The sequence below is a fragment of the Tyto alba genome, unplaced genomic scaffold (assembly GCF_018691265.1).
Source record: "Tyto alba isolate M040663 unplaced genomic scaffold, T.alba_DEE_v4.0 Super-Scaffold_14, whole genome shotgun sequence".
NCBI classification, from domain to species: Eukaryota; Metazoa; Chordata; class Aves; order Strigiformes; family Tytonidae; genus Tyto; species Tyto alba.
Window position 1 is genome coordinate 21,417,410 of NW_024881276.1, and position 15,700 is coordinate 21,433,109.

Genomic DNA, 15,700 nt, shown 5'->3' on the forward strand with positions numbered 1-15,700 from the left:
GCCAATACACAGGTGTGTAGGTGGGAGAAAGAACAGGCTGGTGTTGCTGGCCTCCTGTTTCTGTGTTCATTAAGACCAGTAAATAATTGTGGTAATCTAAGACAGATCTGTATTCTTAATCATCACAAAGGTCAGGCTACCATACAGAGACAGTGTAATATTCAGTCAATGTGATGTTTGTTCTTTGCTAAAAGACCCAAGAAATCTTATACCTTATCTCATCTGAAGTTACCAAATTCTTCAAATGTTACAGTGTTGTTCAATCTCTTATCTTAGTTCAGATACCTTAACATTTATGGATGCTACATCTGTAACTACAATCAAACGCTAAAGAGAAAAAAATCATAAAATACAGCATCAGTTTTAATTTACTTACTGTAGTTTGTTAATAAGTAAAACTGCTTATTTATTAGCAGCTTGTTAAATGTCTGCATTTAAGTGTGTTATGCAGGCATGATAAATGATTCAGGTAGCTGAAAAAATTTGATTCATTACTACTTCTCATTAATATTTATGTGTTGCATGCTGAAGTGTGCCATAGGGATATATTTATTATTATGTTTGACTTGGGTATTTTCTGCCATCCTCTAGGGTGCTGTCCAGCATGACAAATGCAATCTTGGCTCGAGTTTATAAGCATAACGATCTGGACCTAATGACGAAAGAAGCCACAATCCCAATAATCAATGGATTGTCCAATTTATACCATCCTCTCCAGATTTTAGCTGATTACCTGACTCTTCAGGTAAAAATATAATCCCTATTTAATAACAAATTCTTTTTGCTAAGCCTTGGTCTTGGTAAGTATTTGGGGAAGTCACATTCAAAATCATTCATTCCTATGTTTTTCTAAGTGGCAATTACATGACACTTGTTATTTAAAGAGATCTTCATCCAGCAATATAATTAAGGACCTGTTTAATTTAAAACAATTACTTAGTCCTATCAGCTGTAGTGGGACTGAAGTTAAGCATAAAATTAAGTACTTTTCATTGGAATTAGGCTGCAATTCAAAAAATGTGCAGAGGGCTTTACGTATTTAGATAAAGGTGACATGTTGGCTCAACCAAAGCCAGTGGAAGTTGTTCTACTGACTTAAACAAACTCAGTAGTTCACTCTTGATTCCTCCATGACCTATGAACAGTTTAAAAGGAATCACTGTCCATATATTAGGGAATTGGTTGAACAAATTTGTTTTGAAATGCCAGTTAATGCTACCAGTGCAAATGCTTAGTCTTCAGGCACTTAAACATATTTAAACTTCGCTCACATCAGAGAATAGTTTAAAAAGATCATATTTTTTAGTCTAAGCTAATGAAATAGTTGATTTGACAGCAGGGTAATGTTTTACACATAGAATACCAGATGTTTATCTGTGAACAGAAGGACTATCCTGTTTTACAGTCAATTGAGGAACTGGCTTATAAAAAAAGATTATTATACTGCAGTGCTGGTTGACAACTATGATGAACTCCTCTGACCTTGTTTACTTTCTGAATGAATAAAAATCACACTGCTTGAAAAAGGGAGGGCAGAATAATCTCCTGAATCATTCAGCTGTGTTTCTCAGATGTTGAAGACTTCGCTATGGGACATTCAGTATGTGGAAAACATCTAGTGAGAGTAATACTAAATTATTCATTCCTTAAACTTTAAATACTGAAAGACTCATGTTTAGTGTGAAAATTACTTTTTCCTTAATTTGATTAATATTTTTCATAAAATTTTCAATACTTAAAGTGAGGAGACCAGCAAAAATTGACGAACTTGAAACTAAAATGCTTCACATAACTCAGGATAAGGTACATTTGCAAGATAACATTGAGCCAGCCTCAATGAACTGTTCAAATTATGTAAGACAGTAAGCTGTAATAAGAATGTCATCAATCATTAAACGTCATAATTTCATTTAAACACTGTGTGAAACTGTAAACCAGGTGAATCCTATGGTTGTGTTTTGTAGGGGGTTCTGTCTTGCAAACACCTTAGTTATTAGCTTCTTATCACAAGTGAATAACAGGCTTCAGGAATAATCTTTGACTCATAGTCTGCACAACTATTGATATCTCTGCCCCGAAACCTGGTTTTATCCAGGCCACTGACTATGGCAACAACGTTCAGAATGCTATTGCCCTGTACTCCATTTCCAGTCAGTGAAGAGAAACCGCTGAGCATCTCAGTCACCCTCTCGGGATGCATCTCTTTCTCCACCAATCTTAGGGGGAAACCCATGGAGATCAGCAGAATGAATACATACCCTGATGATCATCCTCTGCTCCTTCTCCATTGTGTCTTTGTATAGGGCAGCCATGGTAGAAGCTCCAGGTGAACAGGAGCCCACAGGCTGGACTTTTCCTTGGTTTGAATACCTAGGGCAGCAGCAACAGCAGCAGATGGGTGTCCTTGTTACATCAAGCACTGGGTAGGGCGTCTTTGGAAAGTGTCTCCCTGCCCATTTTACATGATGAGGACACAGGACCATGGCAGTTGGTGCTCAAACAAAAGAAACATTTGATGTGGAGAGGTATCATGATGAAGTGAGCACTTACAGACATTTCAAAGAATGGCTCAGCTTCTGGACAGCCATAGAAGCTTCTTAAAATTTGCAGCACTTTCCCAGTCAGCCTGATAAGCGGAGCACTGTTTCCTCCAACTGTGCCCCATCTCTCCCCTAGTCTTTCCATCATGTTCCCTAGCCCAGAGTTTGTCAGGAAGTCTTTAGAGGGCTGCTGGGTGGCCACCCCACTTTGCCAAGGGCATGCTGCACCACTGGTCTCTGACTGGCTTTCCATTCTTGCTTTCTTACCCAGGAGAGAGGGGCAGGCATGGGGGAGCTCTCAGCAGCACACTGTGGGTGTTGGCACTGCCTGCTCTTGCCCTTTCTGACCTGCCCGTCTGCTGCCTTTTTTCCTCTCTGCAGGTGGAGAAGACTGGTCTCACAGCCAGTGGCATGTAATAAAATGGCATTTTAATCATATAATGAGCTTCACCAGGTCACAGAAGTAGGATTAACATTGAAGAAGTGTGAACCACAGGGTCGAGTTGTTACTTACCACAATCAAACTTCTCGTGGGATTTTCAACAGGGTAAAAAGATGTTATCCGAGCACTGCCTGCAAGAAGATTAATATAGGGATGTTGAATAGTACCATTGGTTCTTTAAATTAGTTGAAAGTTCATACATAACATTTGGACTGCTTTCCTGCAATGCAAAGGCAATTTATTTGATTTATACATAGATGCAAACTACAATAGTGTCACAAATTGTTAACCTTATATTTAAATGTAGCAACAGATTTTGTGCAGCTTATTTCTCTTTAAAAATGTCTCTTCCTTATCTCTATAAATATTTTCCTGCCTAGATCTGCTCCTCCCTGCTGTCAGTACATACCCAAAATGTACTTTTTCCCCCCTCTTTTTTCTCCTGCTGCATTTGCCAGTGGAGCACTACATGCATTCTGTCCCTCTTCATGCTTGGTACACTTTTATTCTTCCATTTTCTAAATCCTATTAATTTTGTCATGTGCCTTCTTGAATCCTCTTCAAGCACTTTATCTTCAGTCTGGAACTGCCTAATTTCCTGGGTTATTTTGTCAAAATGTCTTCTTGCTTATGGCTTCTGATTCCCTTTTCACAGGTGCATTTTAGTGTGGTTATTTTAGTACAGTCTGTTGCATTCCCCAAACAATGTGGCTGGTTTATTTTCGGGACTGTCAGTTCTTGTTCTGTATTCAGAGTGTTCTTGTCAGACCACAAAGTGTGCTCCTGTCAAGAATACTGGGGTGAGATTCTTCAGGTTCAGCTTCCTCTTGCCCAATGCCTTCTTCCCAGGCAACCCGGAGCCCCTCACATGTTTGACGTCTAATCTGGCTCAGCCCTTTAATACTGTGTTCAGGATTAATGCCCTCTATTATGCCAAGAGGGATGTTTTTTCTTAGCAGGCATGCTACCTGCTTTCTTAAAAGCTGGGTTGAGCTTGACTTATCACCCACTAGAAATGGTGGTATACATTATGTGAACTGATTTTGAGGGTTTGGTGATTTAACCTTTAAAGACTATGAGTTTGTGTGCTGATACTGTGCACATGCCGAGCCACTTTACTTCTCTGTCAGTGCTGAAGGCATGTAACAGCCCTTTGCTGAGTCCACTCAGTGCCTCTCAGTCTCCTGGGCAGAAGCTGAGGCTCACAACTTCTGCTCTGCGAAGCTTGGCTGGAGGGCAGCATCACACAATTTTTATTCCGAGGACAAACCAGGTATTGACATTGATTCAATTGATATTAATGTCACTGGTCAAATCAGCTAACTTGTAGCTGTCTGCAGGATGGCCAGACTGGTAATTAGAGTAGATCCATATGCCACTAGCTTTTTATGTCACTAGTATGAAGGGAAAATTCTTTTTCAGAAATAAATGGTTGGTGTAAGAAATACATCAGTGATTCCTTTTCAAATAGCGTAACAAATTACAGTGTTGCCCAGCTTGAAGAAGGCTGACATATATTCTTAACTTCTCCTTAATGTGTGACCCAAAGAGCTCAAATTTTTAGTCTTTAAATTCATCACCATCATCATCATTATTTTAACAATAAGAAATCCCAACTAAGATCTGGCCTGGTTCTCTAGAATATAGTGTTTCAATAACCATAACAAAAAACAACGTGAGAGTAAAGAAGATAACTGGCCCAATATCTGCCTACAGCTCTCTTTGAGAGCTGGTAGATCCAAGTTTGCCCAGTTTCTCATTTACTGGATTACACTGTCTCCCAAGGGACTAAAGCTTTGACTAGTCCCTTACTTTCCATTTTAAATTTTGACAGATTATTGATTCATTATTCAAAAGCTTGTTTTAATTGAGGGCTGTTATGACTGTTGTGGTCAAACATTTCAGAAGTAATCTATAATGGTGTCAGAGTTTCGGCCTAGCGGGAAGCAAATCTGGGCAGAGGCAGACACAAATGTCCCTAATTAGTTAAACAATTCTCTCAACATACAGCAGTGCTAAATCACTGAGCAAGCCTATTTTTTCCCCGGGGATTTGATACTCTGATACACTGCAACCATGCATAAGAACACGATGAAACATTGTAAAAACAGCATGAGGATGAGAAAGTTGTAAAATTGACATTAATTGTTTATCAGGGATTTTTCATGAGAATAGGAAAGCCAGGTTTTGTGGTACTACAGCATCAATCACTAGTTTGCCAAAGAGACAATTGTAAGAAAGAAGGGCTCTAAGCTTTCCAAATATGTTATTTTCTTGGTATGGCTTAACTACGAGTGTAAATATTTTGAAGTCAGGTTCCGACTGTAAAGAGAAACTGCAGAACACCCAAGCAGGTAAAAAGCCGACATCAATATAAGAGTCTGGAAAAACTGGAGAGGGATGTAAGGGGAAAAAAGAAAAAAGTATGTCTCACATACAGTAGCTTTTGTGTTGCCTCAAAACTTTCTGGTTCTGACCAACACAATTGTCTCATCTTTCTTGGAACTGAGGATGTATGCATATAAGCATTACAGTCACAGCCATAGCGAGCTGGATTTAGATGAAGAGGTTTGAGTTACAGCTGCAGTGTACCAGTGGCAGCATAAAGTTTAGCACAGGATATAAAATAAGCTTCACTAGCACACACACGGCTTGATTCTGCCTTGTCTATGACTTCTTCCATTATCTAAACATCTTCATTAAGATTAGCTCAACTATGTCCACTCTGTACAGCAGTCACAGCAGATGTGGCTTTGCAATTTGCAGTGTATATTGAAGGTCATTATACAGACATGTCCAGTACTTTGTATTTTATCTGTAAAGGCTAGTAGCTTGGGAAAACAGAGAAAAGCATTTAGTATGCACCATGCTTCTTTTAATGCAGAGTAGCAGCTGGTAATAAGGTGGAAGTTATTTAACATAGCAGTATATTTGTGACTCACGAGTCAGTGCTTTGTGCATTACAGGCTGCAATGTCTATTTTTAAACAGTAAGATCAAAAGAACTTAGGGCTGTCTCATTTGCTTCTGGCTGTGGGTTCATGTCTCAGCTATCGCTAAACCCTAGCTGGAAACAACGCCTTAAATAAATGCTTTAGTTTGGCCTTCTCCTAGAAGCACCATTGCTAGGAGATGTGGAAGGACTTTGAAAGATCCTTAGAGACCTGCAGAGCTGTTATACTGAAATAACTTAAATGTCCACAAAGTCCTGATTTGTGCATTCCTGTAAATGTCCTTGCATCAAGCCTCTGCCAATAAACCTGCTGCTAACAAACTTAAACTGAAAAACTTACAGTTTTACAATAACACAGTTTTAGCCCTTAAACTGTAGGCAGCCTAGGACTTTATTAGGTTTAGATTTCAACAGCATTTTAATGTCATTCAATATTTCAAGTTCTACTATTTTTGACTCAGAATTGTGGTCACTGGCAGAAATGCCAATAACTTTGTTCTGGAACAACTTCACAACTATTTGTTTAGGAGAAGTTGCTGCCAGGAGAGGAGGGGGTAATCCCAGCCCTTTTCCTGTTCAGTCGTTTGGCATCTTTGCTGCGACTGCCTGCAAGGTTGCCAGCTACTACAGCTCTACAATGTGGATGCTTATCCTCTCTGACAAGCATTGAATCACGTCACACAAAGTGTTGAAACACTGTCTGACTTCCAGCTACTACAATGCAATTGTAGCACGGCCCAGTTTTGAACTAAGAATAAAACGCTCTCTAACATGTCTTTCATCTTCGGAGTTCTGAGGTGGAGTTATACAGAGCAGGCACATGGAAGTATTTGGTTATGTCTTTGCAGACTTTCTGGTAACAATTTAAGTACCTATAAACATGTATATTTAAAAAAAGGCTTGCTAAAGGGCCTCAACTTGTCCTGCTCTGGAAGTATGAAACTCCTGTTACTCTTGCTTCTCCTCAGGCCTTATATGTTAGTGGCTGAGGACCAGAGTAGCTGCGCACGTACAGGCCGTAAGTGCCATCAGGCAAAGCTACAGTTAACAATGTGATGCTGCTTCAAGTTCAGGTAATCCACACTAAAAAAATCACTGGACTCTTTGGCTGTGCAACAGAGAGAAAATCCTGCAGGCCATGAGTGGCACAGCCGCTTTCAAAGTGTTGCTCTTTGCTGTCCTGTACAGCTGCAGCAGGTACCACGCACCCTAAGGGCACGGCCACTGCTGTGGCCGCAGGGAACGCTGTGTAGAGACAACCAAGCCAGAGCAAACCTGTGTAGGGATATTTTCACAATTTGGGAGAAGGCTGGAAGAAGTGCTGTCCTAGGCACTAGGACTGCCTCTAAATTAAGATTTTCTACCATCCACTGATATTTATGAGCACCGACGCATGGCTGCACGGCTTTGGTGCTAAAGTTACTGTGTGCCTGGTGCTGTGTCTCTCAGCCTGGGCCTCATCGTATGGCATATGTGTCAATGTGTCCTCCACTGGAGAAAGCTGCAGCACTCGGGCCTTCATGTAAGACACAGGGAGCTTTTCCTCCCAGGCCATCTTGTAGCTGCATTAAGTTCAATTAAAGGTATGATTCCATGCAGCTATCATTTGAAGGTAGCAAGCCTGCTTTGCACCAGAACTATCTGATCAACCCCTCCTACCCAGGGCATCAGCTTGCTCAGCTGGCCTAGAACATAACCCCAGGGCTGTCTGATTCATTTTGGCAGGAGCACTATGGTGGGCTGAACGGGCTCACTATCGCCTGGATCGGGGACGGAAACAATGTCCTCCACTCCATCATGACGAGTGTGGCAAAGCTGGGAATGCACCTGCGTATTGCGACTCCCAAGGTAAGAACGCCTTGCGGATGGAGCAAGGAAGGCAAACTTTGCCCATTCTTGTCTCAGCCACTTGGATACTTCCCAAGGGCCTCAGCTAGTGGTGCTTGCATGTACCTTGAGGGCCAGCTTTTTGAACAAATGTTCAGAATCTGAATTCAGTTATTTTCATGCAAAGCAGGAGTAATTCTACTGAGTCCAACTTCAGAAGGGCTGAAGGGCATTCTTGACTGCAGTGTAAATCACGGAGGATGATAATTCTGCTTGATAAAGTGTTACAAAGTCATCCAATTCCCTCTCCTCCCCCTCAAAAAATTTTGAAAGTTGTTTCAGATTGGTGAAAGTGTTGCATCTTGGTTGGTTCAGACTGGTGATGCAGCTTTTTAGAATGCTGCATTGCAGTGCAACATAAAATATAAATCAAAGAATTGGTTTAGAACAGAAAGTTAAATGATGTATAGACATTCCATTCTATAACTGTTGAAATACATTTTTCTTATCTTATCAGAACAGTTTCTACCACTTTATCTCCAAAAGAAACTTTCAACATAATCAACATAATTTCCTCAGGTTTTACAGTTCTGAAAGATGTTTTTCTTCCCGTGGCAAATGGTTCAAACAATATTTTTCTAACCAGTATTAATAATCAGTAAAGATCTTACATATATTCCATGATATGTAACCTATCATCTCTTTTGGCAGGGCTTTGAACCAGACCTCAGAATAACTAAAATAGCTGAGCAGTACTCCAAAGAGGTAGGAGCCTAAGAAATAGTCTAGTAGAGTAGTTTGAATAGAATTTATTTTCATTATAAATGAAGTTGAAGTTCTTTGTCTTTCTGATCTTCCTTATTTTATTCCCAATAGTATGGTACCAAGTTACTTCTCACAACAGACCCTTTGGAAGCTGCAGATGGTGCCAATGTCTTAGTTACAGATACATGGATAAGTATGGGACAAGAAGAGGAAAAGAGAGAAAGACTAAAGGCATTTCAAGGTTATCAGATTACAATGCAGGTAAAAGTTGAGATTTAGTTTTATGTTGATACTTTTACAGTTTGCATTGATAAGAATCAACATCAGCAAAGCATGGGTTTGGTATTTTTTCGAGTGGGGCCATGGAACAACCATCTGCAAACCTCCCTCCATCTTGAAAAACTCACAGAGATAACAAAGGTTGAGTTGTCTTATATGGCTTGGCCTCTTTCAGAGCTTCCCAATGAGATCTAACTCCAGAACATGTACAGGAGAACTAACCCTTTCCTTCTGTATGACCTAGAAACTATTTATAACTTTGCATTTCCTCTTTGCTACCAGAAGTGATCCCTTATATTTAGTTTAGAATGAACAGCTTACATATTAACTCTTAAATGCCTGGGCAGCATTTGGGGCAATTCTGTGTATATCCGTCAATGAATAAAAAGCTAACTAAATATATGTCTTTAAAATGATCTAGTTGAAATACTGATCAGCACAAAATCAGTTAGAGAAAACATAAATTACTAATTTTCCAAGATAAAAAGGACATTTTCCTTGTTGATAGAATTACTGGTTTAATTGACTGCATTTTAACATAAGTTTACAAAATACTGTTGATGGGTATGTCTCCGAACTGGCCTAAAATGCTTTAATTCCTTGTTCACTGGTATTAGATCAATATATTATGAGTGACAATATCAAAAGAAAATAAATCATAGCCTTTTAAATCATGGTTTAGCATGTTCTTGTTGCAATTATCAATAGTATTATATTACTGTATGACATTCAAATAAAGATTGCCCTTATCCATTAGGTCACTGGAGTTTTTAATCTCCTACTAAATCCAGAGAAATAGAAGTAAATATTTGACTATTGTGAAGTCAGCACTGAACTCTTACCGACTTAAATGGTGGTATTCCCATCTCATTCACAGATGAGGAATTCTTTTGAAGTCAGTGGAATCCAAGTAATTAGAGTGGGAGCTAATATAAAATTTGTTAACCTTAAAAGATTTTATTAATGTCCTCACATATTTCATTATTTTTATATGCTTTTTTATCTACAGACAGCAAAATCTGCTGCTTCCAACTGGACTTTTTTACACTGCTTACCCAGAAAACCCGAAGAAGTTGATGATGAAGTATTTTATTCTCCACGGTCATTGGTTTTTCAGGAGGCTGAAAACAGAAAATGGACAATTATGGTAAAAAAGGAAGATTACAGTAGTTAGAGGTTAGGGTCAGCTTCTGTTTTGCCTTACACTACAGGCTTGGATTCAGCTTGATTCCTCAATAAATAGTAAATGTTAAAACATATGTTTCAAATGCACCCCACAGCACATCACAATTTTGACCATAGACAACACAAATACTTCTGAACACAAATGTGACCTATTTTGATGATAATTTGCTGTTGCTTGACCCAATTTTTATCACTAAATGAAATCTCAGTATAAACTGTAATTTTTTGGTATTTAAATCACTGGTTTTACTCTAACGATTAACTCAGCTGCTCAATTTTAAAACATGTTAAATGCTGAGGTCCCGGGGACTGGTCTTAGAAACTACAATTTCCCAAACACTTAAAGGTAGAGATTCTGCAGTTTTCTCTCAGGAAAAACTGCCACTGACAGCAATGGGAACTTTCCCTGAGAAAGTGCTGCCAGAGCAAAGCTTTGAAGGACCCTGAAAAGTTACGGTGTGGGTAATACTGGGTGATCCACGGGAACCATGAGAAGATACTTGGCATTTAACATAAACCATAACTCCCCTCTCAGCATTCCTAGAATTTCAGAAAATTACTGCCAGATCCCAGTAGCCTGTTATTTATTGCTGGCTTTAGAACCATCATGTTGACAAAAGCTAGGGAAAAATTTTGGAGGTGAAAAGAACCCCAGAAATTACATTGTCGTAGCTCTCAGATGAACTCTAGATGTGCTCCACATGAATAAGTGATTGAGTATTATATTTACCAAAACCTCAGATTTTGGACACGGTCAAAATTATTAATGAATTTGTGTTAAATTAATAGTTTTGGCCTTAAAATTCCCAAAAGTGCTCCTATTTTTTAGTTTAATTTTGCAATGTTTCTAATTGCCCTAAATATTATTTTTGTAAAAGAAAATAAACCCTTTACTTTGGGTTCCAGCTGCACATCTTTTTTTGGGGGGTAAGAAAAATGTCATATTTGTATTTTATCAAGCTGTAAAAATAACAACCGTGTGGGTCTTGTTTATATATTATTTTCTACCACTTTCATCTCAGACAGCAAACTGAAAAATAAATTATTTGCTCAGCTGTAGTTCCAAACACGTCTGAGTGCAGCTACGACACGGGTAGCAGCGAGGGGCAGCCCAGCCGTGTGCTCGGTCCCCACGGCGTGCCTGGCGCTACCTGCCACACTGAGCAGGGCAGAAGGGAAAGGGAGGGCAGGCTATGAGACCACAGCCCCTGGAGAACCCTTGTAAATCCAGTTCTGGGCCGAAATAACAATTCGCAGTCAGACTTTGCTGTGAAGTCACAACAGTGTGAACCAGGTAATACCTTGTCAAAGGCAAGCAAGCGTGGGGCATGTTACCTACGCAGGTGTGGGGAGGACACCAGAGCTGCTGCAACACTGTGTTTTATTTAGCTGGCATTCCCATCACGCCCGTTTCACAGCTGTACCTACGGTCTGTTGGAGTACCAGGGGAGGGCAGGAGGGGCAGATGATGCACTATTAACCTCAGTGAGGATTTTCCATGTTTTACCACAGAAAGTATAGCTAAACCGGGATAAATTTCCAAGTCCTTATTCTAGTATGGCTGTCACTGACTCTGATGGAAGTTCTGCTGAAAGCCACAAACAAGCCCACGTGCTGTTCGGGTACCTCCAGTGTCTCCTAGCAGTAGCTGAGGATACAATATAAGACCCTAAATAGGCCTCAGCATTTGATCTAAATGCTTTGTCTGAATTTCTCCTAGGCTGTCCATTAATATATTTTGTCCACACTGAGAAAAACCTATCAGCTACAATACAGAACATCCTAACTGATTTTCAGCTCTTTCCTGATTCATCATCAGAAATTCTAGCAAATAAATCTAAGCGTGCAGGTTTTGTCAGGACAATAATTTTCAACACAAGACTTTAGAGCTGGAAAATATTTCCCCCTTATTTATTTTTATGGAGTATCTGTTTCCAGTGTGATTGGATTTTTTCTTTTCTTCCTCCTCTAGGCTGTCATGGTTTCCCTGCTGACAGATTACTCACCACATCTACAAAAGCCTACATTTTGACGCTTGGATTCCTGCCAAGAGAAAAATATTCCTCATCAGCAGAATATTCTGCTCCACAAATACGTAGATCTTCTTCAGAAAGGATCAAGGCAATGAATGATTCTTTAATAAAACCTTATAATTAGCTGTATAGTATTACATTACATTCGTGAAAATGTTCATGACAATAAACACCATTGCAAAAGCTGCTTTTCATCCCGACGCTCCAAGTTGCCTATCCTTTCTATTGATCAGCATCACGGAAAATGTTCTAAGGTTGTACTTTAATGATTGAACTACCAGCATCATAGGCATAGCATAGTCTACACATAGCTGTGCTGGAAATCGTATGGTGTACTATGGCAGAGATAACCTCCTCCCTAAACCCGTCCATTTAATTGCTGATCTCAGGAGGTGAGTGCAGAGATGCAGTGCTTTAGTTTGCCTTGGTTGCCTGCACTTCCTGGGCACCCTGGCTCCTGTTTCTGTCCTCCAGCCAACCTTCAAACCACACTCCTGTTTGACACTGAAAATACAGAGACCTTGTGAGCATTATCTTCCTCTACGACATTCCTGTGGGCTGTCACAGGAGGATATTGCTGCAGAATTTGAATAGAGCAGCTTCCACAGAGTTGGATGCAATAGAGAGATGGCTGGAAGGAACCAGTTCATTCTTTGTCCACCTCCCCTAGACCTTCCCTCCCCAAACAGAATTTTGGCCAAAGAAGCAAGTTTTCTATTTCTTTTTTCCTAAGCAAATGTGAGGGGCACCCTATGATGGACATACAGCTCCTTTGCAGAAATAATTTGCTGCATTTTTTGTGGCACTGTAACACGGTGTACATTTCAGCTAATCTTTCTCAGTAGTAAACAAATTCATAACAATTGTAGTTTTATGATGGCTGGATGTGCGTGTTTAGTATTTCAAGTAAAGCTTCAAGCACTATTAAAAACCACCTTCTTTGCCATTTCTAATTAGGTTCAAGAATCTGTTGATTTTTTTCGTGCTGTAATACCAGAACAATGTCTGTGATTTTTAAAAAATTCTGCAAATTGGTTTCCTTTTTCTGACCAGCTGCAAATTCCTTTTAATTCCTTTAAAAATTGGAATTCACTGCTGGGCCACACAGATCACTGAAATGAAAATAAAAATATATTTGTTGATCTACCCACTTATGACTAATTTACTGTTTTTGCAGGCATTTGTGTGTCTCTTGTTAAAATTAATATTTTCCAACATTACAGGAGTTTCAATAATTCAGTGATCATTTACACTTCGGCAGAGAGTTAGCAGCATCAATGATGGAGGAATAGGCTATGTGCTAGAAATCAGTGTTTTACTTCCCAGTTTAGTATGTGGAGGAATATGCATGCAATACAGTATATTTCTGGTTGTATTAGGTCCTGCTTTGTGAATTAGGCTCCAGTTCAGCAAGATACTTAAAACTGTGGTCGATCCTCTTGAAGCCTGTGGGCTGTTCAAGTGCTTAGAACTGTAGAAACCCTTACTAACCTGATTTTGGTGCTGAGAGTAGGACAATTCATTTTGCTATTTCATAAAAAAAACACATTAATATTAGTTTTATTATGTTGATTAATCAGTGAAGTCAGGCAGATTTATAATAATGAAGCTGCATTGTTAAATGTTTCATGGTGAACAAATCAACAATTATCTGCTACTCTCTTGCTTCTCTGTGCTCTGATTAGAGCTCATGTTCATCTAGGTTATGGCAGATTCTTTTTATACTTAGCACTCTGAGCAGGATGCCAGACATCTGAATCCCCTTGACGTTTTTAAAACACATGCATAGATCTGCTGCACGGCACGTGAGCAGTGGAGTCCAACATTTCCAGGGGGGTAATTTCATGCGGTTCTAGTCCCCTGTGAACATACACAGCGAAGGATGATAGTCCTTCCTCTGTCCTGCGCCAACTGCTCACACCATCAGCTATTCTGAAGCTTTTTTAGAAGTACCGGGTGGACTTAATGCACATGTCCTGAGTGACTGGCCATTGCGTGGAAGCACTGAGCGTACATTTAAGCACGCACAGTATCCTGTTTGCGTGCTGTGTGCTGGGAGCCAGGCGCATCCCGGCGGGGCGGAATTGCTGAGCACATGCAGGCTCTGCCTGTCACTTCCTAGAGGCGCTGGGTTGGTACCAAATAGGCATGTACTTTTCTGCCCCAGGGACCGGGAAATACAGTGCCCTGAAGGGTTTCTCTTCTGCCTGAAGGGACTTTGGAACAGCGCTGCGAGGCTTCATCCACTTGCGCAGGGTAAGCACCCTGGGATTGCCAGGTGGTATCTGTGGTAGCATGCAAGGTATTATTATTATGCCATCCAGACTCCTCATGAATTCATTACTTGAATTTACAAGTGATGACTGCAAATGCGGTGAGTAAAGGCAACAGCAATAATGCAGAAAGATTTTCTAGAGGAAAAAAAAAAAAAAACAGTTATCAGCTTTCAAAGGGCTTAAAACAAATACATAACAAGTAGCAGTCACTAATAGTTTACAGTGTTTTTCACTACATTTATTATTCTTTAATCAGTAGAAGTGCTGTTTTCCTTGCTGAGTGCACTTGAAGCACAAGGCGTTGTTTTCTCCGTCTCTTTACAGGAGGCCTCCTACTTGGTTCCCGATAGCCCAGACCTTCCTTCCACAGAACCCCCGCTTTTCTGTTTGACCTAGAGAACAGTGCTGGGCCAGTTCGGGTCTGTTAAGCCTTACACTCATCTGACTTATTAAATAACCCCCTGCTCCCATACCTCTCCTTTGTGCGTTTGCAGCGCTGTGTTCTGGCTCCTCTCCAGGACCAGGCACCCGTGGGGGCAGCTGCCAGCCTAATCCATCACCTGCTCAGAGGCGCAAAGGGTGGGCTGACCCCCCTGCCCGGTCCCTCCTCACTGTGGGGCTGGTTCTGTGCTACCACACGTACAGCCACATCCAGGCCTCACACACAGACCGGCACTGCGGCTGTGCTCTGTCCCAAGGGGTATATGCATGCGAACTTTGGCACCCAAAGCCCAGCTGCAGCTCCAAAGCTTAGTGCTAAATCTGGCTCTGATATGACCAGGGTAAGTCTGATCCCAGCTAAGGCCCTGGGGGAGAGCCAGGGGCCCAGAGGTACTCTAATGTCATTGTAGATAGCTGAGGGTCTCGGAGACAACTGCACAGACCTGGCAGATGTGACACAGGACCGATGGGGCACTCAGAGCAGAAACTGGTGGCCAGCAAGGACATCCTATGGCATCTCAAATGGCCCCAGGTCTTGTGCTTGGGCACCCTATCCACTCCCTCAGTATCTTCATGGCCCTTCACAGGATTACCCCTCTTTCACACCTAGAGTTAGAAATGCAATATTGCTTATTAGCCATTTATGCACTCTGTAAGGACTTGTTCTGCAGCTCATTACCAGCAATGGTGGGATTCTTTGGTTACGCTTACACGACCTTCTGAAAGTGCTCTAACATTAATTAGAGATTCAGTAGAGAAAGAGAGGCAACATGCTTCTCTATAGTTTTCTCAAGGAGTAAGAACATTTTTCCCTGTGTACTACAAAGCTAAGAGACAGCACAGTATCTACAGCAGGTGAGAGGCCTGCAGAAATAATTTACAAATAATTAATATCTCTAAGAATATGAGGAACAGTAACTGAGGATCCTGGACAATCAAGAGGGAACAAAGGAAACTAAA

At 40.7% G+C, this 15,700-nt stretch overlaps 1 protein-coding gene across 1 annotated transcript in view; it reads left to right on the top strand.

Moving 5' to 3' along the window:
- Nucleotides 1-12,072, top strand: part of OTC (ornithine transcarbamylase) — a 30,593-nt gene extending 18,521 nt beyond the window's left edge. Inside the window, exons 5-10 of the mRNA XM_009972212.3 lie at nt 592-745; nt 7,660-7,782; nt 8,473-8,526; nt 8,638-8,787; nt 9,815-9,952; nt 11,963-12,072. Coding sequence (XP_009970514.3) covers nt 592-745; nt 7,660-7,782; nt 8,473-8,526; nt 8,638-8,787; nt 9,815-9,952; nt 11,963-12,022 — 679 coding nt within the window. The 3' untranslated portion in view covers nt 12,023-12,072. The remainder of the gene's footprint in view (nt 1-591; nt 746-7,659; nt 7,783-8,472; nt 8,527-8,637; nt 8,788-9,814; nt 9,953-11,962) is intronic.
- The last annotated feature ends 3,628 nt before the right edge of the window (nt 12,073-15,700 follow it).